Below are 23,768 nucleotides of genomic sequence, written 5' to 3'. Positions count from 1 at the left end.
TGAAACATAAGTGAGACTTCTCGTCATTTAGTATTTGCCAGTGTCCTGTTAAAAAGGGAAAGTATTGCATGTAATTCCACACAGAAAGCTTCTTTTTACAAGTAAAGGAGAGACAGACTGTAACAATGACCTCTTGACTGCAGCATTTTTAGAGGTTTACTGTTCATGTTACTGTGAAAGTTTCATATCGGCTTCAGTGTGGTTTCACAAGTTTGGTGCAAAATATATTTTTTTTATTTTTAGCCTTGTGGTTTTTATGTGAGATACTTCTACCCACTTCCTTGAAATGGAATGAAAAGAAAAATGAATAAACAAATGAGGAGGTTAAAATATCAGCCTACTGTGGACAATAACGGAAAGCAAGTGGTGGGAGAGGGGGAAGGGAGGGAAAGCTGGTGTGAGGGAGGAGACCAGTGGAGAGACATTTCAAAGCTAATATCTACCTGATCCAGTCAGTGATACTTCAGGGTCAGTGAGCTATACAACGGAGGGAGTGACATGAAAGAAGGAAACTAGGGTTGGTTGAGAAAAAAAGGACACTGCTAAAAGAGGCAAAATAACTTGCAGTAGGGAAGGAGCAACACAATTTTACTGAGAAAGGTAATCAATTTATTTTTAAATGTTTAAATATGTAAATGTATGCTGCTTTTCATTAAGGGGGTCACACTTACTTAAAGTGGCCAGTAAAATCAATGTAATATATATTGTATTCTTTTTCATTTTTTTGTATTTTGAGGGAATTTATAGTACCAAGTAATATTTATGTAGTAATTATGATTTGTTGTCTTATAGGGCGGATATTATTTGACCATGAGGAGTACAAGTGTGACTGTTTTTAGGATCTTTTAATCTTTTCAAATCATGTCCATGATTTGTGTGTGTTTGGGAGGGTGGGTGTGTGTGTGTTCACATCGGTTCACATAGCAAATGCCACAAAAGTCAAGTGTTATGTCGTTCAGGCGAAGTCTATGAACCACTATGAATTGACCTGTCTAGACTCGTCTAGACACTTTAAGCTACTGTGTCCTTTAAAACATCTCTGATGGTCATAATACCATGACACTTCTGTCTGTCTCAGCTTTCAGATGCGAAACATGTTTGTGCACCTGTAGACCCAGCTAACAATTTTAGGTTATAAGAACGTTTCCCTAACGTTCCCATTAAGTTATAAAAACGTTTTCTGAATGTTCTAGGAACGTTGAAATGTCCAGTTTGTGGAACGTTGTATTCACGGGCTCATTAGGTTATAAGAACATTAAATAATGTTCTAATAAGGAGTACGAGCAAATTAAATATTCCTGTTTTCTCCTTTAAAGTACTTTCTTTTGTTTATTGACATCTTATTCTTTCTTGAAAAAAGGTAAAACCACTTTAATAATTGACTTTTATATATATATTGCATTTATATTTAATACATAATTAGTTTACTAGATTTTTCTTCTGATTGTAAAAAATATATATATTAACAAAAATAGCTTTTAAGTGTCATTAAGTTGTCTCTGGATATACAAATTCTGTATCTGAAGTTTGAGAAAAAAGCTGTATGACTAATTTGTAATGTAGTAATGTTTTTTTTTAATGTAGTAATGTTTTTATAACGTTCCACTAACAATTTAAGAATAACATTTCATAGCTAACATTTTTAGAACATTACTCATGTTGGCACAACGTTCTAATAACATTACTCCAACTGCAAGAATGTTTTTTGAGAACTTTCAGAGAACGTTCTGAGAATGTTCCCTGTTAGCTAGGGAGTAGCCTACGGCATATCAGTTTGATTAGCAGGCGTGAGAGATTACGTGGCTGAGCTTGCTTTAAATAACTTAAAACCAGCGTGGCATTGTTTTAAAGTTATTAGCTGGGGGCTAACTGTTAAATGATTGCATGATTGATAAGACACTGTACGCCTATTCAGGAATAATAAGGTTTTACGTGTTATCATTTGTAATAGCTTAAGAAATAAACTATTGTTAAATTACATTAATGTTCATCATAAAGTTCAGCTTATATTGATCAATATCAGTTAATGCATTATGAACAAACATGAATAAACAATAGCATTTTTAATGGACATAGATTAATAAATGCTGTAAAACATGTTTTCCATAGTGCCTGATATGTAATGCATTAACTAATATTAGCAAGTTGAACCTTGTAAAGTGTTACTCTACTGTGTATTACAATTTCTAAATTGTGAATACCAAAGACACAATGGATTATTTTCATTGTGTTGTATTTGCATCATAATAACAGTGGAAGCTCACTCAAATTGCACTAAAGTGTCTGCCTGCTATCTTTTCTGATAATATACTGAGATTTTTAATTGGATTAAAATCCCTATACTGATCTGGTTTCATGTTTACATTTAAATTATTCAGATCTATTATGCTGTGAAGCCACGTTCACAAGGGCATATTGAGCAAGAGAGATCTTTCTGCGGCAAGAAATTCCTCTGACATTCAGAGGAAGACTCATTTCCACAAAACCCGCTCACTTTTGTAATCATCCGGTGCAGACATAAATGGATTGCATAATCCTTTGAGGGAAAAGACTAACATCTGCTATAGCTCTCTGCTGAATAGTTCATGTAAATGCAAAAAGAATTAGGCTTGTCAGGTTGCTCTGTGTCTGGCTGAAACTGTGAAAATATCTTTCCATTTCTTCAACATTACTGTATGTGTGCAGAGATGGAGTACAAAGTTACTGTTGCCACCGGGACCTCCGAATATTCAGGAACCAATAACTATGTGTACATTACTCTGGTTGGAGAGAGAGGAGAGAGCGAGAAAACCGTGCTGGACAATCCAGGCCTAGACTTCTGCAGAGGAGCGGTAAATGGCTGTGAATATGTTTGTGTGCATAGAAGAAGCACTTTACATGTATGGTTTCATGTATAGTCCCAGACTAAAATGTGTGTTGGAGCTGTTTTAACTGAAAACAACTTGCACTGATATCTTAAAATATGTCAGTCCCATTGTTTGGTCTCAAGATGCACACCAGTATTGTGTTTTTCTAAGGCATTATTTCATTCTTACTAGTCATACTAGTTTGTCTGAATATTGAACATTAAACACTTAAAGCTAAAATAAATTATTTTAAATGCAACAACTGTATGTAGACATCACAACATTATAATGCACATTATGAAAAGTAGATTTCTTATTCTCTGATTTGCTAAAAATTACATTTACAGGTGTGGTTGAATTATTAGTGTTTTTAAATATTTACTTTAAATCTGCTGTCCGTTACTTTTTTGTGTTCAAGATTTACAAAAATGATATAATGAGAATGTATAACATGAATCCGTTTTCCAAACCGTGTGTTAGTCTTACCCTGAATCATTATGGTACACTTATAATAAGTGTTTATAATGGTACTATTTTAGACCTGTCTGGTATGGCGCTCCCTTCGTGACTCCCCATAGACATAAACAGAGAGAAGTAGCTCTGGCTCCGCTAGAACACAAAAAGTTACGGACTGCAGCTTTAAGTGAGCACTAAATAATGGCCAGTGGTGAGAAAATTACTTTTAAAAGTAATGCATTACAATATTATGTTACTCCCTAAAAAGCAACTAATTGCGTTACTTTTATGGAAATGAATGTGTTGCGTTACTTTTTCTCACCTGGGCTGGGTCTGGTTGTTTGTTTAAGCCTCAGGCTGAAAGAAATGCAGATGTAGTCCTGTACAGTAGAGGGCGGAGCTCAAACAAACCGTTCAGATGCGCTGCCATTCTGGATCGCAGAAGAATAGAAAATTCAACACTATTACTTTAGCAATTAAAGTTATTTTCTCTTATTAGTTTGGTTAAATTGGATCAGCGAATGTTTGCGTAATGTTTAGCATTTTACTGATTTAATTCATTTTGAGGAATACTGAATCTGTTTTTGTACAAGTGAGATGAGTAAATGCATGCCTACATTTAGTCTAAAATTACAATAAGCATCATGTTTACACAGCGCACACAACAATCGCCTCTGCACTTACGCCTGATGTCTCTCACCATGGGGACAGGAGAGGTGTCAGTTAATAAACTGGAGTAAAAAAAGAAACTTGCGATACTTATTTGAAAGTAATTTAAAAGTAATGGGTTACATTACTAAATGAAAAAAGTAATCTGATATGTAACTCGTGTTACTTGTAATGTGTTACCCCCAACACCGATGACGCGAAGGAAATCTAAATGTGAAATGAGCTTGAACAATACAATACTGAATGGTAATAATAAATAAAAAACATCTCTTTCCATACTTTTGCAGGAGGATGATTACACAGTTAGCAGTGCAGCTGATTTGGGTCCCCTGATACTGGTGCGACTGGAGAAGCAGAAGTACTGGGTGGAGGATAACTGGTTCTGCCGTTATGTGAAAGTCAGTGTACCTGGAGAAAGACGTAGATATTCTTTTCCCTGTTACCGCTGGCTAGTGGGAGATGGAGTGGTAGTAGAGCTCAGAGAAGGCACAGGTCAGTTATAGTGAGCTGCTCATGCAGCAACAACTAAGATAAATCTGAGAAGATGAATCCCTATGATTAAAAGCTCAGATCTGATTCCTCCTCCTTTTATAGCCAAAAAGCTGAGTGACGACACCTTGCCACTTGAGATCGCTCACAGGAAGGCAGAGCTTCAGGAGAGGCAGAAGCTATACAGGTCTCCTTGGAAATTGCATACATGGAATTTTCAGTATCTCTTCATTCTTATGTTTGTAACGAATGTAGGCTACTCCTCACGAATCACTGTTAAACTCCATGTCTCACCTATCAGATGGCTTGCATGGTCCCCTGGCATTCCAAAATGCATTGATGCCAAGTCAGAGGCCGATCTCCCCCAGGACGTTCGCTTCGACAACGAGAAGCGCAGCGACTTTGTGGGATCCCTTCACTATGCGTGAGTAAAAATACAGGTTTTGCTCAAGTATTATGCTTTATCAATGTGAACTGATATTTTAAGGTGTAATTATGCATGTTCCGCACATCATGTAATTATCCCATCATCATTTAATTTATATAACCACTAATTTTTTTTTGTCCCTTCCATCTGCCTATCAGGCTTTTGGAGCTTTCTCTGAAAAAACTGGCAATCAAATTTGGAAAATCCTGGAATGATCTGGACGATTTCAAAAGGATCTTCTGGAAACTAAGAAGCCCTATAGCTGGTAATAGCTATCCGTTCTAAGTTTTCGTGTGTGTGTGTATGTGCCAATTTCTTGCATTTTTAATGAAATCGCTTCATTCTAAGTAAGCTCTCTTCCCAGATTTTTTATTTATTTAGTTTATGCATGTACTAGATACACAAGTCATATGGACTTATATTTACCTTCAACAAATCAGAAATGAATGGCATTTCATAATGCCATATGAAAATTCACATTTACACCCACTCTTGAAAAGTAAATATTCACACTGTACTTAACCTATAATAAACTAAAAAACACTTACCTCATAAAATACTCTCACGCTGTTTTGGTCTGAGAAAAAAATGAGAACGTCAACACGTTATCTGGAGTAAAGAAATTAATTGTTGAGTTATTCTTTGCTTTTGCTTTTCTTTTCTTTTTCTTTTTTTCTTTTTTTTACAATACAGCATGTTTAAAACAACCAGAGCGGAAATTTCTGCAGAAATATAAGTCATTATCGATTCTGAGACATGTTTTGGCGAAATGTTATTTACCTCATAAATATGCTCATGTTTAAATGTTACTCCGGGCCAGGGTTTACAAATGAAGTGTGAAATCCAGAAACAGATGTTTATTGATTTGAGTTTGTTTGCTTTGAAATGATCCTTGCTGAACGAACTGACACATTATAATATGTCGTATTTACATAGCCTAACTGTTACTAATCTTTTTAAGAACTTGTATACAGAAAGTTAGAAATGTTATTAAACGAGTAACATGAATTTGTGATGAATATTCTGTTCAGAATACACCATGATGCACTGGAGAGAAGACTGGTTTTTTGGTTACCAATTCCTGAATGGCTCAAACCCACGAATGATTATCAGGTGCAAGGAGGTGCCCTCGAACTTCCCTGTCACTGGAGACATGGTGCAGTCCTCTCTGATACCTACAACCACTTTGAAGGAGGAACTCAAGGTGAGAGTTGGTGTTGATTTTCTCAACTACAATGGATTATTGGAACAGTGAACCTAATAATGTTTCGTTGTCTCTCCTATTGAAGAAAGGAAATATATTCCTGGTTGATCACGCAATTGTGGATGGGATTCCTGCCAATGTAATAAGAAACAAGACACAGCACATAGCTGCCCCACTTTGCTTACTGTATGAACACCCTGAGAGAGGTCTCATTCCCATTGCCATACAGGTAAAATCAGTTGACACATTTATTATTATCTGCATATTAATCTAGAACAGTTTCTCAATCTTACTGCTGATTCCATCAGGCAAATAATCATGTTTGCATATTGTGGTGTTTTGCTTTTACTGAAATACAAACACACATTTATATGCCATTAAAGTGTTATGTGCCACAATCTTAACAGCTAAGCGTGAATTTAGCTGAAATGTTATTAATTTAATAACCATAGTACACTCAGAAAAAAGGTACAAAAGCTGCCACTGTGGCAGCACCTTGTTTATCCCTAAAGGATAAACATATTAGCACTTGACAGGTGACATCTTAGGAAACAAATTCTATGGGTAATATTACGCAAAGTGCATTCAGGAATGGACTGACAGTGACAGAATCAGGCTGACTGTTCTTCTCCCTTTCTTTCAGCTTGAACAGAAACCTGATAAGGACACACCCATATTCCTTCCTAGTGATCCACCTCTGGCCTGGTTATTGGCTAAGATGTGGGTTCGTCATGCTGAATTCCAGGTCTTTCAGTTGTTATCACATCTGCTACGCACACACTTGGTGGTAGAAGTGATCTGTTTGGCCACCTTGCGTCAGCTGCCTGCTGTTCACCCTATATATAAGGTAAGATCAAGTCGAAGTGTTTTTATTAAGGAAAGATACATTTGCATGTTTCAAAGCAGGTTTAAAGTGATCTAATCACTCACTCAAAAAATAACTCATTGGATAAACTCAATTTAATTGAGGGTAGGATTTCAATCCATGAAATGTGTAGCCACAAATCATAAAAAATAAATTCATGTAAAAATATTATTGAGTTGGTCCAACTCAATTCGATCAAATACAGTTTAAATGAATAGATACATTTGTTATTATTACCAGTCTACTTTTTTATGCTTGCCAAACTTAAATTAAAACATTCAATTGGAAAATCAATTATAAGCAGTTTACCGGTACTTCATCATTATACACAATGGCCCTCATTTATCAATCTTGCGTAGAAACGGGTGTATATGTTGGCGTAAGATTATGCTTACACTCCTCTCACCGCCTGATTTATGAAACTGTGCGCACCTCTGCAATTCAGGTGTACGCAATACTTGCCCTTGATAAATCCCGCGGCTGAAAACGATCGTCATTAGAATAACACGCCCCTATATATTCAAGTCTCCGCCTCCCGCACGCCCTCATTTTACGCCATGGACAAACAGAAGAAGGCAAAGAAACGAAACTTCTCCGACGTGGAGATCGGGCGCGCTCAATCATCTCACTAGTCCACTAGTCAGGGCACTGATTAGGACATAAGTCAATGGGCTGACTCCCTGATCAGTGCTCTGACTACTGAACTATTGAGATGATTGAGACGAGCCCATCGAGACCATCACCAGGGAAGTTGAAAAAAAAACCCGAAATTGTTTTATTTGGGAGTTTAAAGAGTGAGATTAAAGGCGCTCACAAAAACAAAATATGGACCCAAATTACGAGTAGCTACTGTTAGTGTGGGGGTTGAGACGCGCACTCCAGCAGTTTAAATAGCTGTTTGGATGATAAATTACCATCACAATGCATTATTTTACAGCACGTTTTGAAACAATTAGCATTTAATTTCGTATCACGGCACATGTATTGGGGTGTACAATAGTGATGATGTATTGTGGAGTAAGATTCATTCACATTAATAATTACATGACAATTTGTAAGATTCTTCTTCTTATTATTATGATTATTATTCTTAATGACGCTTGTTATTTAGAAGAAAATGCCGTTTTTATTGATTTTATTATTATTTAAAAGAAGAAGGCCATTTTTATTATTTTGTCAGTCTGAATTATTTTAGTCCCAGTCCGTGCGCAGCTGCTGAGCCAGGCGGGCCTGAAACGTCAGATAAAGCGCACAGGCTCGCGACTGGAGGAATACATATGCCTAAAGATCAAACGCTTTGGTAAAGTCACACAAATTAAACATTGACGTTCATGTTGCACAAAAATAAACACTAAATGTTGTTGTTGTGGTTTTTAACAGTGGGTCATATAGCATATCTTGTCAGTGCGTTTTGTGGTGTTAGGAATTGCTTTTCTGCGCATTTTCGCTCTAACTCAAACGTGCGTACACCACCTCCTGAGCTGGCGTAGGATTTGAGCGTGCCGTACGCCAACGTCCATATTGATAAATCTCAAAGTCACCGTGGGTTTGGGTGTACGCAAGGTGTACGCTGGAAATTTGGTGTACGCACTTTTGATAAATGAGGGCCAATGTATATAATGAACAAATATTACTGGTGTCCCGTTTGACATTAGCATAGTTCAGTACCCACAACCTACAGGTGCCACTCTTCTGGATAATGGTAACCATAAAATTCAAAAACATTGCAGAAACTCCTCTAAATATCCAACATAACTGAACATAACTGAACTTAAACATTAACATTAACTAAAAACATACTTCCCCTGACCGAAAACACATAAAACATAACACATTGACATGAAATAGCACTCTAATCCCTAAATTTACTCCCCTGATACTAGCAAAGCATGTTGGGAACTACAGATCCACTGCCCAGTTAGTTGTCAACAAAAATGATTAATGTAGTTTTAACAAAAAACAAAACAAAATTAAGTTTAGGTGGATTGAACACATTTAAATTAAGTTGTGACTGTGAACAAATTGCGTTATTTTAGCACATTTAAAATAATTTATGTAATTAAATTGAAAAACTGATCGTTTTTTGAGTGATGAAGCATTAAAATTGCATACAAATAATACAAATCAGTTGTATTATATATCTTCTTCACTCTCTTTCTGACATTTTTCTCTCTCATTGCAGCTCTTGGCTCCACACTTGAGGTATACGCTTGAGATTAACTGTCGTGGCAGAACACAGCTCATCTCCCCAGATGGCATCTTCAAAAAGGTAAGCGCCCCCAAATATTAAAGCCCACAAAAATACACTTTTACACAATGACACTCTCTACCTTTTTGTCATCTTCATTCTAATGGATTTTTTGTAGTCCTGGCTCTTATCACCCCCTCAAACCAGCCAACCACAAACAACTTAATGGTCTGATCACAACATATCCCTGTGTTTGATAGCTTTGTTAAATAATGTATATTTTTTGCTAAACATATTCACAAGTTTAGGGTTGGTATGACTACTTACCAAGGCTGCATTTATCTGATCAAAAATCATGTAAAACATGTATATTATGAAATAGTATTGCTATTTTAAAATAACTTATACCTATCACATGATTCTTCAGCAATGCTTAATATTATTGTGGCACTATAAATTATATTAATAATGTCTCTCTTTACTGTCCCTTTTGATCAATTTAATGCATCCTTGCTGTATAAAAGTGTTTTTAATAAATAAATACAAGTCTGCCCCCAAATTTAAACTCAATTCAAAAATTCTGTTTTTCAGGTGGTATCAACAGGTGGAGAGGGACTCTTGATTTTGGCACAGAGGGAGTATAAAGTATTGACCTATCGCTCTCTCCAGCCCAAATTTGACTTCTTGGACAGAGGGGTTACTAAACTAAGAGACTATTTCTACAGGGACCATTCTCTGATGCTGTGGGATGTGATTCAAAAGTAATTCAATCAAATAAGAATTCTTCATGCAGTGCTTTTAATTCTTATGAATGTGGCATTATAATAGACATCATTCTTTCATACATTTACACATGAATAAAGTGGTGTGTATACACCTAAAATTCCTGTACATACAGACCTATCTCCTTAAATGCTCTTTTTTTCCCTCTCAGTTTTGTCTCGGGAATCATTTCCTTGTACTACAAGAGTGATAGCGATGTGGAACAGGACTCAGAAATTCAGGCCTGGATCAAAGATGTGGCTGTGGAGGGCTTTGTGGACGTGCCTGCTTTTGGTAAGATATAAATGCATGACTGCATCACTGAACTCACAAATGTCATGTAGTGATAGATAAATAAATTATAAATCCTGGCCAGTGTATTTATTTAGGCTTGACAACATACACTAATGTGTAAAATTTTGAGGTCGGTACAATTTATTTTAAAGTAAATACTATTATTCAAAAAGGATTTTTGAATATTTATGATGGCACATTTGATTTCTGTTTCAAATAAACTTTTTTTTTTAACTTTCTTTTCATCAAAGAATCCTGAAACACTGTCTCAGTTTTTTTTCACAAAGATATTAAGCAGCAACATTGTTTTCAACATCGATAATAATAAGAAACATATCTTGAGCACCAAATCATCATATTAGAATGATTTCTGAATAATCATGTGACACTGAAGACTGGAGAAATCTGCAAATAGTGCTCCTTGCAACTTACCAAAGATCCGGCAGTTATTAAAATCTTGTTTCCTGGCTTTTATAGGAACCTGATTTCGGCAAAGCAAATTTGCCTGTGTATATTTTTTTTATAAAAAATATTAATTTTTATATAAAAAATTCATTTTTATATAAAAAGCGCATTTTTTATAAATGCGCTTTGTATAAATATAATATAGGTAGGTCTAAATCCGGGTGATCACTTATATCAATGTTGTATATATCGTCCAGCCCTAACTATTATATCTGCAGAATATAAGATAGTAACTATTTAATTAATGAGTTGTCAAAACAATATATAACATTACAATATATAGGGTATGATTTTATTTTTTACCCCAACATATTTAAACATATTGACACAAAATGATAACTTGTTTCTATGAATCGCACCTATATTTGCTTGTTTTCTGTAGCTTTCGGCAGTCTATAAAAATATACTTCAGATTTCTTGTCATATCTATTTGTTGTCAATCTCAATGCTCAGTCCCGATTTAATTGTGGTTTGTGTTTTTTTCACGGCATTCACGCTGTAAACCAATGCTGCTACTATATTTTGCCACTCAGTGGGTATAACCACAGTGACTCCAGCCAACGGTGACCTCACATGCATGCAATCTATAAACCCCAAAAACGGGAAAAGGAAGTGATAAAGAACATAATAAAGATACAGTGCCCCGATGTGGTCACTAGCAGGGTGTTGTGCTAAAACATAAAATGAACTATTTTAAATAAACTGTTACTGTATTCTGGTTTCAAAGTATGTGTCTCATCAAAATTAACATGAACTAAATAAATGGCTCTTGAAATTGACTGTTAGGAGTGACCACTGTCATTTCTCGCTTGCCAGGCCTAGCCAGTGAGCTCAAGACAAAAGAAGAACTGATCACACTGTTAACTGTGGTGATCTTTACAAGCACAGCACAACATGCTGCCACCAACAATGGACAGGTAACAAACACATCTCTAACATATTATAAACTATAAAAACTTACTATAAAGACATCAGACATGCTTTTTCTACACTATCAGAAATACAGTTTTCCATATCCGGCTTTACTACAAACAATTTCTAGCGTTACAGCTGCCACTTAGCCTAGAAATCTAGACGAACCTTAGCGGCAGAAAATCTAATCTGCCCACGAGTGTCTCTTCTAGCAACTTTCAATACCCTTCTGAGCTGTAAACGCCAAACTCTTGTCGGGCCAATCACATCGTGTATAGTCAGTGGGCGGGGCCATAATGACGACGGCTGAGTCAGGCTAGCGGCCACTAGCTTCACAGCAAAGTTTTTGGTGGCAAAAATAAGTATAATTTCACCACCATAGCTTGATTGTGATCCCTGTTGGTCTTTCTCTCTGTGCTCTAGTTTGATTGGTGTGCATGGGTACCCAATACGCCTTGCACCATGCGGCACCCTCCACCAACGGATAAGGATGCTGTCACAATGGACCTGATCATGGACACACTCCCAGATATCAGCCAGTCCTGTGTGCAAATGGCCATCACATGGCATTTGGGGCGGGCACAGCCAGATGCGGTGGGTCAACAGCACTTGCTTTCACAATTGTCGCAATCATCAATATGAATACGCCTTTAATAAAGTAACTAGTAACTGTAACAACTCCATTTTCTCCTTTCCTTCAGATCCCAATGGGTCAGTATGTGGAACAGTACTTTACTGAGCCTGCTGCTTTGAAGGTGATTGACAAATTCAGAAAGGATCTGAAGGAACTGGAGGAGCAGATAATAGCTCAGAACGAGGGACTAGAACTGCAGTACCTTTACCTGTGTCCAAGCCGCATGGAAAATAGCATCACCATCTAGAGAGACTTTAATTAGATGTGTATTCAATTCAGTACATTTCAAATTTATTTGTATAGAGCATTTCACAATACATATCGTTTCAAAGCAGCTTCACAGAAAATGTATAGAGGACTTAGGTACTACCAGTAGCCCAGAGTTTTGTTATCTTAGAGGAACAGTATGTAAGAAATGTATTTCAATGAATCATAAAATGGCCTTGCTATGTCACTAGACATTAAGAAATCATGTTAAATTCAAATACTTATATCACTGACAACAGTGGTCCGGCCAGGATATTGTCATTTAAAAGTTGTTGTTGCAGCCCTCAACGGTGCTGCGTTCCACTCCACTTTAAGACACGCACTTGCAAACTTCCCTAAGCACTTCCCCTTGGGGAATCCCTGCCGCCATTTTGAAGTGCGTTCCACTTCGTGAAGTGGACAAGGGAAGTTTATATGGACAGACCCTTGCTCCCTCGATTTTGAGTCTACTTCATATGTACACTTCAGGCAGCTTCATGTACCACAATGCAACTCGATTGTGACGTCACCACATATCACGTTTAATTTACCCCACTACAAACAACTCTGATATTTTTAAAAACATTTAAAACAACCCAAACACATCCATATACATATACATATAGAATGCTGCATTAAACAATTTCGTAAAGGAAAAAAATAAATAATAAATAAACCCCATAGTGGATTCCAAGTGATCAAGGGCTTAGGGCGTTCCAGTTCAGTCCATTGCAAAGTTTCCGCCAGTAGTGGGCACTCATGCAACATAAGCAATGACGCACATCCGAGTGAACGAGACGGAGGGAAGTTTGCGAATGAAGGGCATGATAAAAACGAACTGGAACGCAGCACTGATGTTGATGTTGACATGTTGTGTTTTGGCCTGAAGCTCCACCCTCCACCTATCAACCAATCACAAAGTCAGTAGTGTTTCTACTGCTGCCGCCACAAACGTTCCTGCTGGATCTGGCAACCTCGAGTCAGGGGGGAGGTGATTGCAATACCAGTTTTGGCCATAATCTTACATACACTTCCTTTAAAGAGTGAGATGGCAAAAGAGGATCAGTTAAATACACAGGAATTAACCCATTTAGGGCCTTATAGGTCAGTAGCAATACTTTATAATTGATATGGAACTTAATAGGTAACCGGTGTAGAGATGATACAATTGGTGTTCTATGATCATATTTCTTGACCTAGTAAGAACTCCAGCAGCTATATTTTTGACTAATTGTAGCTTTCTAGTCTAGAGGTCATGAATGCATGAACGAACTTTTTTTGCATCAAAGACAGATAGCATATTCCGTAGCTTAGCGGTGTTTCTGACTGAGGTATGCGTGTATATACATCTTTGATATTTTTTCTTGAGTAGTTAAACCTACCAACATCATTCATTTCAGTAGCTTTCTTTATTTTTATGATTTGTTAATGTTTTTTAACTGTATATTTAAAGGCACTGTTTGGATGGTACTGGACTGGTGTCTCTGGATTTTTACTCATTTCTGCATTCTTGATAATTGCCATCAGCTTTATGAAATGCATTTTATATATAGTTCATTTATTTTTCCAGATGAAGACAGTGAAAAATGCTTTACTATTACTATACTTTTTCCTAAAAGCTAAATGAAGAAACATGCCCGGTATAAATACTTTCTATTGCAAATAAAGTCAAATTCTTTGTTTCATATGGAATTGTTTTAATAGCATTTAATTTCTGCATTAAGCATTTAGAAGTTTCAGAACCATGTATACTCAGAGGCAAGGTCTACACCATAGACTGTGGTCTACACGTATACATTTTCTATAGTGACAAACTGCATCGGCAAAATCTCAAGTCATTTATTGAGAAAACAGAACCAATGTGATCATGTAAAATTTCATACAACATTTACTTAATGAGATTGTATATTTATAAATAAAAATCACAATTAAATCATTTACCAACAGTGTTTGTAGATAACCAATATTTATGAAGGATTTGGTAGGTCCACAGATCAAAATAGCACAATAAAAGGCAAACGAGTGAGGTCAATCTCACTCATTTTGTATTTTATGACAGGCTTCAAGATAGAAAGGCAAGAAAGAAAAGCACAGAAAAATACTTAATCTTAAATATCCAAACTCATTTAAGCATCATTTTAAGGCAAATGCAGCATTATTACATACAAACACAACAAGGGAATTTAGAGGTAGGGTTAAACTCCAATCACTAGGTGGTACTAATGCACCAGATATTCTTTGCGCTTGTTCATGCGAACCTGACAAAATGATAGGAATCCTATGCCAACGTAGATTACTGCTGCAATGAAGCAATTGTATCCAACTTGGTTGTACAATTTATAGATGTTTTGCAGTGGCGTTTCTCTGAAATCAGAGAAAAGAGTGTTAGTTTGAAAATAGGCACACTTTTGACTAGACAGAACTACACATTTGGACAGGCAGAGGGGAAAAAACAGTCACAGACTATGATGAAGTCTTGTGAATACACGTGACATTCCCTATGCTAAGACAGGCTTATTTTCCAGGGGGACTAAATGAGTAAATAGCAAAAGGAACTCACTTGTTATGCATGTCTTCCTCTGTGAAAGGCACATCCTCTATGAGCACAGCTGAATGTGTGGTAAAAAAAATCCCCAGCATTGCCTAAGAGAAATAAGAGAGAAAATATTTATGATGTGGGGCTGTATTTATCCCACCACCAACATTTTATATTCATGATATGATTTTTTACATGACTTTGCAGGACTCCCAAAGGACAGTTTCTAGGTGAATAATAAATACTTTAGCTTAGAAAAACAAAAACATTTTTACTAGACTTTTCCATTAGGCCTGGAAATCAAACTTTTAAAAATGTCCTTTTCCAGGAACTCTGCATGTAGTTAAAATTACGTGTGAATGGAAGTTACTCATTATACAGTTAATTCAGTTATATATATATATATATATATATATATATATATATATATATATATATATGTGTGTGTGTGTGTGTGTGTGTGTGTGTGTGTGTGTGTGTGTGTGTGTGTGTGTGTGTGTGTGTGAGAATGCAGAGAGCAAATTAAAGAAGATTTGGATGTATAATACACTTAAAGGCAATTCATGTATTTGAATGGCCTTTCAGCATGTATTAACAATGCATAGAAAACACAAGAACAGTGGCACAATAGAAAATATTAAACTTACCAGCATAATGACACCCCAAATACTCAGGACCAATCCACATGCTGCCAGTTTAGGACCGCAGAAAAGCAAAGAAGCCATTTTTATAATAAATGCTTGTTAGGTTTCGCTTACCAGAGATGCCAGAGGACCGTTTCAAATAAAATTAACGTTATACGACTTTCATTTGAACTTTTAGAAGTTACATTTAAGTTTTTTTCTGGTCTCGGTAAGATCGATGTCAACAGTCACCCGATAAGTCAGCTGACTTTAGAGGAAGCGGAAGTAGAGTGACAGCAGAGTGCAACGTCATAAAGAGTTTGAAACAAACTTTTAGCACTTCGTTAAAAATGTTTTAAGCTCCTCAACCTCAACTGTCTGTTGTTCGCAAAAATACACTCCAGCCATTCTTTACTGGGGTTATCATGTTGAACGGATAAAATAAAACACCAGCAACTTTTGAGAATTAAAATGTGTATTCCGTGAATTATAAATATATTTAAATAATGTTTAGTCCCAAATAGAGGACTTTTTAAATGTTGTATAAACACAATAAAAAACAGCAATTCGCCTTTAAAATTTTGTCAAGTAAGCATGCTTAGACTTGTTGACATTTGACACCAAGCCCAAACAGTTTTGTTTTCCTCTTTAAAATGAGGCATGGAGAAAAAAAGAAAAGAAAAATAAATTTGCAACTCTGTCCTTCACACTAAAAATTTGAAATATTATCGACTAATCTTTAATCATGATTGCAAATAACTGAAACTAGACACCTGAAGTGGTTACTTTTATTACTCTTCTTCGCTCATTCTCCTCCCTTCACGTTCACTCCCCATAACAAAACGACGCCAAATTCCTTTAGTTTTTGATGTCTGCGTTGAGGATTTTTAAGGAACAAAATTTTCGATTGATTGAACGGATGAAAAAACCTTCTAAAGATCGAAGTTTACGAAGGAGCGGAAAAGAGAAAGAAATTCATCTTCATGGATGATGAAAAAGAGTGAAGGATAAACGAAGACGAGAAGGGCACGTAACGGGACAGCACGGAGTAAAACAAGTTAATAAAGTCCAAGAAAAGGCTGGAAATGTATGAGTTTTGACTTGTTGGACAGAAGGATAGAATTTGCAAACACATTCTACCAAAAAAGTATGTATACCTCTCAAAAAACTAATAAGCTATACAAAAGTTTTGGATACATCATCAGTTCAATACGTGGCCAAACGTGATACATTACACGACTTTTAAATAAGTGTATATTATTTAAAATATGGAAAAATATATTCTTGATTATTACCTCATTTCCAGTCTAGTCAGTTTCGGGGTTAATGTTTTGGGACATTGCAGTTTCCGATGAAATACGTTTATATGACTTCATTCCCGTTATGTTGTAACGTTTAAACGGGGAAAACCGATTAAATGTTTCGTCCATAATGTTTTGTGAAGACAAACAAAACACAAATGTTGCTTGACATGTCTTTTTAGCAAGTAAATTGTTAGTTACGACTGAAATAGGCTACATATTATGTAACTGAAGAAAACTGTATATATATATTAACTATTTTGAATAGTTATAAATACTAGTACTTAATAAATAAATACTAATCAAAAATAGGATAACAATACACTAGTCTGAATTGATGTATGAACCCACAAAACCCTAGAGAACTATTGGCGAATTAACAGAATCAGTTCTTGACAACATTGGGACTAAAATCAAATTTGTGTGCATTTACTTTTTATTCATCAAAGTATTATTTAAAAAGTATAACAGGTAATGAAAATATATTAAGCAGCAGAACTGTTTCCAACTTTGAAAATGAATCATCATAATGATTTCTGAAGGATCAGGTGACACAATATATATATATATATATATATATATATATATATATATATATATATATATATATATATATATATATATATATATATATAAACGTTATTTTTGTTTAAATAAATGCAGGCTTGATGAGCAGAAGAAACTTCTTTCAAAAACATTAAAAATAGTAATGTGTCCAAACTTTTGGCCTGTACTGTATATATATATATATATATATATATATATATATATATATATATATATATATATATATATATATTGTGTGTGTGTATGTTTATCTGATGATGCCAATTTCTCTCATAGTATCGTATTATAGAAATAACATTTTTTTGCCCAAAATATATTGACTTCTTAATCTTTCTCTTATTCTGGTAGGGGTCTTGGGAATGGACGGAGAAAAAGAAAAAGAGCGGGAAAGAGGAAATGAAAAAGAGAGTGATGAGACAGAGGAGGATGCAGAGGGGGCAGCCTTATTATGGCAAGAGGGATACCCTGATGATGACCTGGGCTTACCCATCATGCACTGGGAGGATCTCAGCCTTCGTATAGCTGAACTTGAGAAGCAACAAGAAGAGCGGAGACAGAGGGAAAAGGTCTGAATGAAAGTAAAGATAGTCATCTGTATTAAATTGTAAAACGTTTTTTTGACACATTTTGTTATGGATTGGCAAGTGCTACAGTTTACTCCTTGACTACTTTTCTACAGTAATAGCCACTAAGAATTATAACTAAAGTGTTTCTCTGCAGGACTTGGACAGACTGACAGTAGAGTGGCCAGAAATCAGAGGACTGAGCAGTCACAGAGAATCCTACGAGGACATGGAGGACGATTGCAACAGTCGTCTGACTTCTCTGACATCAAGGTCACATAGATTCTATGATTCTCAAACACCTTACCAATTTGAGTAAAATCTGTAGCAACTATGATTTATTATTCTAGGCTCCAGAGCCAGATGAATCTACAGCTGTGCTTCATCAATAACAGTGAAAGTGAGGAGGAAGAAGAGGAAATGGAGGCAAAGAAAGAGGTGAAATAAATTGCCAGTTTGCCACACTGCATGTTTTTCCACTGTTGCTGGGTGTGGGTGGCAACATAATGTGAACAGTTTGAACAACTTTAGTGGGTGTAGCACTCAGATATAGAGAAGAATAGACATAGAGACATACTGTACAATTTTGTTCATGTCTTTTTTATGACAAGAAATAATAATACTTTTAGTTATGCTCTGTTTTACCATTTCAGGTGGCAAAGCAGTCCAGTAAGAGTGGCAACATTGAAAGGTTAGAGAAGGAGCATGGTTCAAGCTCTGCATCGACTAAGAAAACCAAATCAAGAGGGTTCAAGAATGATGTCAGAGCTGCACTGAGTGTACTCAGACACAAATTGAGACTGGAGCAAAAACAGGTTAGAGTAGAGCACAAACTCATGGTGAATATCTTATGCATGTATAGACTTTCATCCCATGCATCTGAATCGATAAAGTACATTTATTAATATATTGTAAATTTATAAATGATTTAGTATATCATATTAGAAAATTATACATGGAATGTTCTGTACAGTAGCATTCAAAAGTTTGGGTTCAGTAAGATTGTTTTAAAAGTAATTGATACTTAAGTTAAATTGATCAAAAGTAACAGTAAAAAGTTTTTGCATTGTTACAGAGAAATTCTATTTCAACTTTCTATTCATCAAAGAATCCTGTATCATGGTTTCTACAAAAATGTTAAGCAGCACAACATCGATGATGATGCTTTGTGAGCACCAAATCAGCATATTTGAATGATTTCTGAAGGATCATGGTGTAATGATGCTGAAAATTCAGGCATCACAAGAATAAATAACATTTTAAAATAGAAAACAGTAATTTTAAATATATGTATATGTAATAATATGCATATGTAAAAATGTAACAATATTGCTGTTTTTACTGTATTTCTATTTTATTTTCACTCAAATAAATGCTGCTTCAGAACAGTCTTCTTTCAAAAACAAAAAAAAATCTCACTGACCCCAAAACTTTTGAATGGTAGTGTAGATATGCAAAAACATAATTGCTCTCCACTGACACTACATCACAGACTATACCTCCCAGTGAGGCTATCAGAGAAAGGAAGCACTATGAGCGGAATGACTTGAAGAATTTCAGCTTGAAGGAGTTGAAAGCATTGAGGACCTCACTAAGCAAAGACATTCATGGTAAGCCAAAGCATGAACTATGATGCTACAGTGATGGTACAAACCTGATTCCAAAAAAAGTTGGGAGACTGTACAAATTGTGAATAAAAACAGAATACAATGATGTGGAACTTTCAAATTTCAATATTTTATTTAGAATATATATGGATAATTTAGAATTATCTAACAACATAGATGATATATCATCATGTTTAAAATTTATAGATTTAAGGCAAAAATAAGTTTAATTTAAATTTCATGGCATCAACACATCTCAAAAAAGATTTGGGACAAGGCCATGGTTACCACTGTGTGTGGCATCCCCTCTTCTTTTTATAATTTTTTAGTCTGCAAAATGTCTGGGGACTGAGGAAACAAGTTGCTCAAGTTTAGGTATAGGAATGTTTATAATAAAAATAATAGATTTTATTTATAATGCACTTTTCATTGTGAAGAATCTCAAAGTGCAACAAAGGGAAAAAATAACAACAAAAAAATAACAAGTAAAAATATAGAATAATACAAACAATCAACCAACACAGAAAACTGAACAGAAACAGAGCTGATGGTGAACAGAAACAGAGCTGATGGTGAACGGAAACAGAGCTGATGGTGAACAGAAAACAGAGCTGATGGTGAACAGAAAACAGAGCTGATGGTGAACAGAAAACAGAGCTGATGGTGAACAGAAAACAGAGCTGATGGTGAACAGAAACAGAGGTGATGGTGAACAGAAAACAGAGCTAATGGTGAACAGAAAACAGAGCTGATGGTGAACAGAAACAGAGCTGATGGTGAACAGAAACAGAGCTGATGGTGAACAGAAAACAGAGCTGATGGTGAACAGAAACAGAGCTGATGGTGAACAGAAACAGAGCTGATGGTGAACAGAAAACAGAGCTGATGGTGAACAGAAAACAGAGCTGATGGTGAACAGAAAACAGAGCTGATGGTGAACAGAAAACAGAGCTGATGGTGAACAGAAACAGAGGTGATGGTGAACAGAAACAGAGCTAATGGTGAACAGAAAACAGAGCTGATGGTGAACAGAAACAGAGCTGATGGTGAACAGAAACAGAGCTGATGGTGAACAGAAAACAGAGCTGATGGTGAACAGAAACAGAGCTGATGGTGAACAGAAACAGAGCTAATGGTGAACAGAAAACAGAGCTGATGGTGAACAGAAAACAGAGCTGATGGTGAACAGAAAACAGAGCTGATGGTGAACAGAAACAGAGGTGATGGTGAACAGAAACAGAGCTGATGGCGAACAGAAACAGAGCTGATGGTGATGGTGAACAGAAAACAGCTGATGGTGATGGTGAACAGAAAACAGCTGATGGTGAATGGAAAACAGAGCTGATGAACAGAAAACAGAGCTGATGGTGAACAGAAAACAGCTGATGGTGAATGGAAAACAGAGCTGATGGTGAACAGAAAACAGAGCTGATGGTGAATAGAAAACAGAGCTGATGGTGAACAGAAAACAGAGCTGATGGTGGTCTGAAGTCTCTGTAAGCTCCACAGCACACTGTGGTCCACTCCATGTATTACATTTCTCCCAGCGCTAGAGGCTCTATTGCCCCATTCCCAATTCGGCAGTGTCCTGATGACGTCGTCGAGGCATGGCAGCTGAAGACCAGATGATGGGGATCGCTACAGCACCATGCAGGAGGCAAACAAAGCTTTTCGGGCACTTCTGTGGACACACCGGGGTCGGCGCAGAAGTCCAAGCCGTTCCACGTCCGCAATGCAAGATGGAACAGTGGCGCAGCCGAGACTCAGCAGCCGAGAAGCGGAACATCCCAACATCATGCCAGACGCTGATGACGCTAGCCCGGTGCAAACATCAGCCACCATGCAGTTCCAGCCCGAGGGAGGCCACCAGTGAGCAGCCGACACCAAGAAGCTAGAGCAGCTGCAGCGAGCAACATGAAAGTCCTTCAAACCAGAACCAACCGCAACAGTTCAAACAAAAACAGCAGAGAAGCGGAAAAAAACGGTGAACAACGTCCTCTCAGTGGCTGCCAGCAATCAGCAACAGTCCCAATTGTAGCTCTGACTGTTAGACTAGTCACAAACATAATAAAATAAAATACAATCTAAATCTAATAGTACAGTGAACATGATTTGTGGGTGGAGAAGCAGCGAACAGACAACGCCAGCGTCCTCTCCCCCATGTTGCTTAGCAACTCACATGTTGTCCCAGTCTTGTCTAATACAGGCTTCTAGTTGCTCAACTGTCTTTGGTCTTCATTGCTGCATCTTCCTATTTATGATGTGCAAAATGTTTTCTATGGGTGAAAGATCTGGACTGCAGGCTGGCCATTTCAGTACCCGAATCCTTCCTCTATGCAGCCATGATGTTGTAATTGATGCTGTATGTGATCTGGCATTGTCATGTTGGAAAATACAAGATCTTCCATGAATGAGATGACATCTGGATGGGAGCATATGATGTTCTAGACCTTGGATAAGCAATGATGGTGCCTTTCCAGATGTGTAAGCTGCCCATGCCACACACACTCATGCAACCCCATACCATCAGAGATGAAGGCTTCTGAACTGAGCGCTGATAACAACTTGGGTTGTCCTTGTCCTCTTTAGTCCAGATGACATGGCATCCCAGTTTTCCAAAAAAGAACTTCAAATTTTGATTCATCTTACCACAGAACAGTTTTCCACTTCGCCACAGTCCATTTTAAATGAGCCTAGGCCAAGAGAAAGCGCCTGCACTTCTGGATCATGTTTAGATATGGCTTCTTCTTTTTTGAGTTTTAGCCGGCAACGGCTAATGGCACGGTGGATTGTGTTCACCGACGATGTTTTCTGGAAGCTATTACAGTAGCATTCTTGTATGTGTTGCAGTGCCGTCTAAGAGCCTGAAAATCACGGGCATCCAGTATGGTTTTTCCGGCCTTGACCCTTACGCACAGAGTTTGTTCCTGATTCTCTGAATCTTTGGATGATATTATGCCCTGTAGATGATGATAACTTCAAACTCTTTGCAATTTTTCTCTGAGAAACTCCTTTTTGATATTGCTCCACTATTTTTCACCGCAGCATTGGGGGAATTGGTGATCCTCTGCCCATCTTGACTTCTGAGAGACACTGCCACTCTGAGAGGCTCTTTTTATACCTAATCATGTTGCCAATTGACCTTTTATGTACATTTCCGGCCTCTTATTGCTACCTGTCCCAACTTTTTTGGAATGTGTAGCTCTCATGAAATCCAAAATGAGCCAATATTTGGCATGACATTTCAAAATGTCTCACATTCAACATTTGATATGTTATCTATATTCTATTGTGAATAAAATATAAGTTTATGAGATTTGTAAATATTGCATTCTTTTTTATTCACAATTTGTTCAGTGTCCCAACATCTTTGGAATCACGTTTGTATTACTGTCTGTTGTGAATGAATGATTAAGCGTTTTTCTATGTGTGTATAGACCTCAGTTCAGAGCTGGTGGGTCGACTTCTCACAAGGGACCAACTGAGAACAGAGCAGGACGCCATGCTTCTGGAGGTACAAGATATGACATCACTCTGATGCACGATCAAAGAAAGTATTTCCTCTAAGGAACAAAATGACGGGACATTCGTTTACAAGAGCTGCCTGAACTAATGACTTTACTGTGAAAATCTACAGCACTCCATCATCACTGCAAAAGACTTTTAAGGTTTTTATAGTTTTTCGTTCATTTCATTCCTTTTTTGTGACACTTTTAAGGCACCGATGAGGATTTAAAACTGCAGTTTACATTCTTAAAATTGTTAGGTCAAACAGATAAAGCAACATATTCAAAAAAGACAGTATATGCCATGCTATGCTACTTTGCTCAAAATTACTCTAATTTGTTAAGTGGCAAAGCAAATTATGCCAAGCCTCACATGTTAATACATGGCTCATTAAATGCTACAAAGTATGTGTGCATACATACATTGCCAAGCAACTCGTAACTGGATTGTTGTTGTCACTGTTTGTGAAATACTTCAATATTTTTATTTGGAATAAAAGGGATTTCATTAAGATTAGATATGTGTATTGTTTTCTTACGTCATTGCTCATCTGTTGTGTGTGTATTTTGCCTAGCCAGAGTTTGTATTGTCAAAAGGCCAGCTCAGC

General features: G+C 36.7%; 3 protein-coding genes across 4 annotated transcripts; 2 read left to right on the top strand and 1 right to left on the bottom strand.

The window, feature by feature from the left end:
• Nucleotides 1-442: 442 nt before the first annotated feature.
• On the top strand, nt 443-14,140 carry alox12 (arachidonate 12-lipoxygenase). The gene is made up of 15 exons (XM_067443099.1): nt 443-600; nt 2,686-2,831; nt 4,259-4,463; nt 4,566-4,647; nt 4,762-4,884; nt 5,046-5,152; nt 5,919-6,091; nt 6,177-6,320; nt 6,735-6,938; nt 9,139-9,225; nt 9,736-9,905; nt 10,079-10,200; nt 11,482-11,582; nt 12,001-12,171; nt 12,279-14,140. Exons 2-15 carry the CDS (start codon nt 2,688-2,690, stop codon nt 12,456-12,458), a joined length of 2,013 nt encoding a protein of 670 aa, XP_067299200.1. The 5' UTR covers nt 443-600; nt 2,686-2,687; the 3' UTR covers nt 12,459-14,140.
• A 140-nt stretch (nt 14,141-14,280) lies between these two features.
• Nucleotides 14,281-15,909, bottom strand: rnaseka (ribonuclease, RNase K a). The gene is made up of 3 exons (XM_067443111.1): nt 15,641-15,909; nt 15,018-15,100; nt 14,281-14,821 (listed from the first exon to the last, which is right to left on the bottom strand). Exons 1-3 carry the CDS (start codon nt 15,716-15,718, stop codon nt 14,677-14,679), a joined length of 306 nt encoding a protein of 101 aa, XP_067299212.1. The 5' UTR covers nt 15,719-15,909; the 3' UTR covers nt 14,281-14,676.
• Nucleotides 15,910-16,406: 497 nt separating this feature from the next.
• On the top strand, nt 16,407-23,677 carry si:dkey-6n21.12 (schwannomin-interacting protein 1). 2 transcript variants are annotated; one of them, XM_067451512.1, is made up of 7 exons: nt 16,407-16,767; nt 17,833-18,050; nt 18,205-18,320; nt 18,398-18,485; nt 18,701-18,862; nt 19,540-19,657; nt 23,092-23,677. In XM_067451512.1, exons 2-7 carry the CDS (start codon nt 17,844-17,846, stop codon nt 23,190-23,192), a joined length of 792 nt encoding a protein of 263 aa, XP_067307613.1. In that variant the 5' UTR covers nt 16,407-16,767; nt 17,833-17,843; the 3' UTR covers nt 23,193-23,677. The 2 variants fall into 2 exon arrangements, with proteins under 2 accessions (XP_067307613.1, XP_067307605.1); XM_067451504.1 differs by having other exon boundaries at nt 16,408-16,763.
• The last annotated feature ends 91 nt before the right edge of the window (nt 23,678-23,768 follow it).

Source organism: Pseudorasbora parva, chromosome 1 (assembly GCF_024679245.1).
Source record: "Pseudorasbora parva isolate DD20220531a chromosome 1, ASM2467924v1, whole genome shotgun sequence".
Taxonomy (NCBI): domain Eukaryota; kingdom Metazoa; phylum Chordata; class Actinopteri; order Cypriniformes; family Gobionidae; genus Pseudorasbora; species Pseudorasbora parva.
The sequence above is the reverse complement of the archived record's forward strand: the minus strand, read 5'-3'. Positions and strand labels throughout refer to the sequence as shown.

Excerpts from the sequence above, each read along its gene's own strand:
- alox12 (XM_067443099.1), top strand. The coding sequence starts at position 2,688 with ATGGAGTACAAAGTTACTGTTGCCACCGGGACCTCCGAATATTCAGGA. Across the intron at positions 4,885-5,045 it reads GTGGGATCCCTTCACTATGC|GCTTTTGGAGCTTTCTCTGA; the intron begins GTGAGTAAAAAT and ends TCTGCCTATCAG. Across the intron at positions 10,201-11,481 it reads TGTGGACGTGCCTGCTTTTG|GCCTAGCCAGTGAGCTCAAG; the intron begins GTAAGATATAAA and ends CTCGCTTGCCAG.
- rnaseka (XM_067443111.1), bottom strand. The coding sequence starts at position 15,718 with ATGGCTTCTTTGCTTTTCTGCGGTCCTAAACTGGCAGCATGTGGATTG. Across the intron at positions 15,101-15,640 it reads TTTGGGGTGTCATTATGCTG|GCAATGCTGGGGATTTTTTT; the intron begins GTAAGTTTAATA and ends TATTTCTCTTAG. Across the intron at positions 14,822-15,017 it reads GAGGAAGACATGCATAACAA|AGAAACGCCACTGCAAAACA; the intron begins GTGAGTTCCTTT and ends CTCTGATTTCAG.
- si:dkey-6n21.12 (XM_067451504.1), top strand. The coding sequence starts at position 16,706 with ATGAGTTTTGACTTGTTGGACAGAAGGATAGAATTTGCAAACACATTC. Across the intron at positions 18,321-18,397 it reads CTGACTTCTCTGACATCAAG|GCTCCAGAGCCAGATGAATC; the intron begins GTCACATAGATT and ends TTATTATTCTAG. Across the intron at positions 18,863-19,539 it reads TGAGACTGGAGCAAAAACAG|ACTATACCTCCCAGTGAGGC; the intron begins GTTAGAGTAGAG and ends ACTACATCACAG.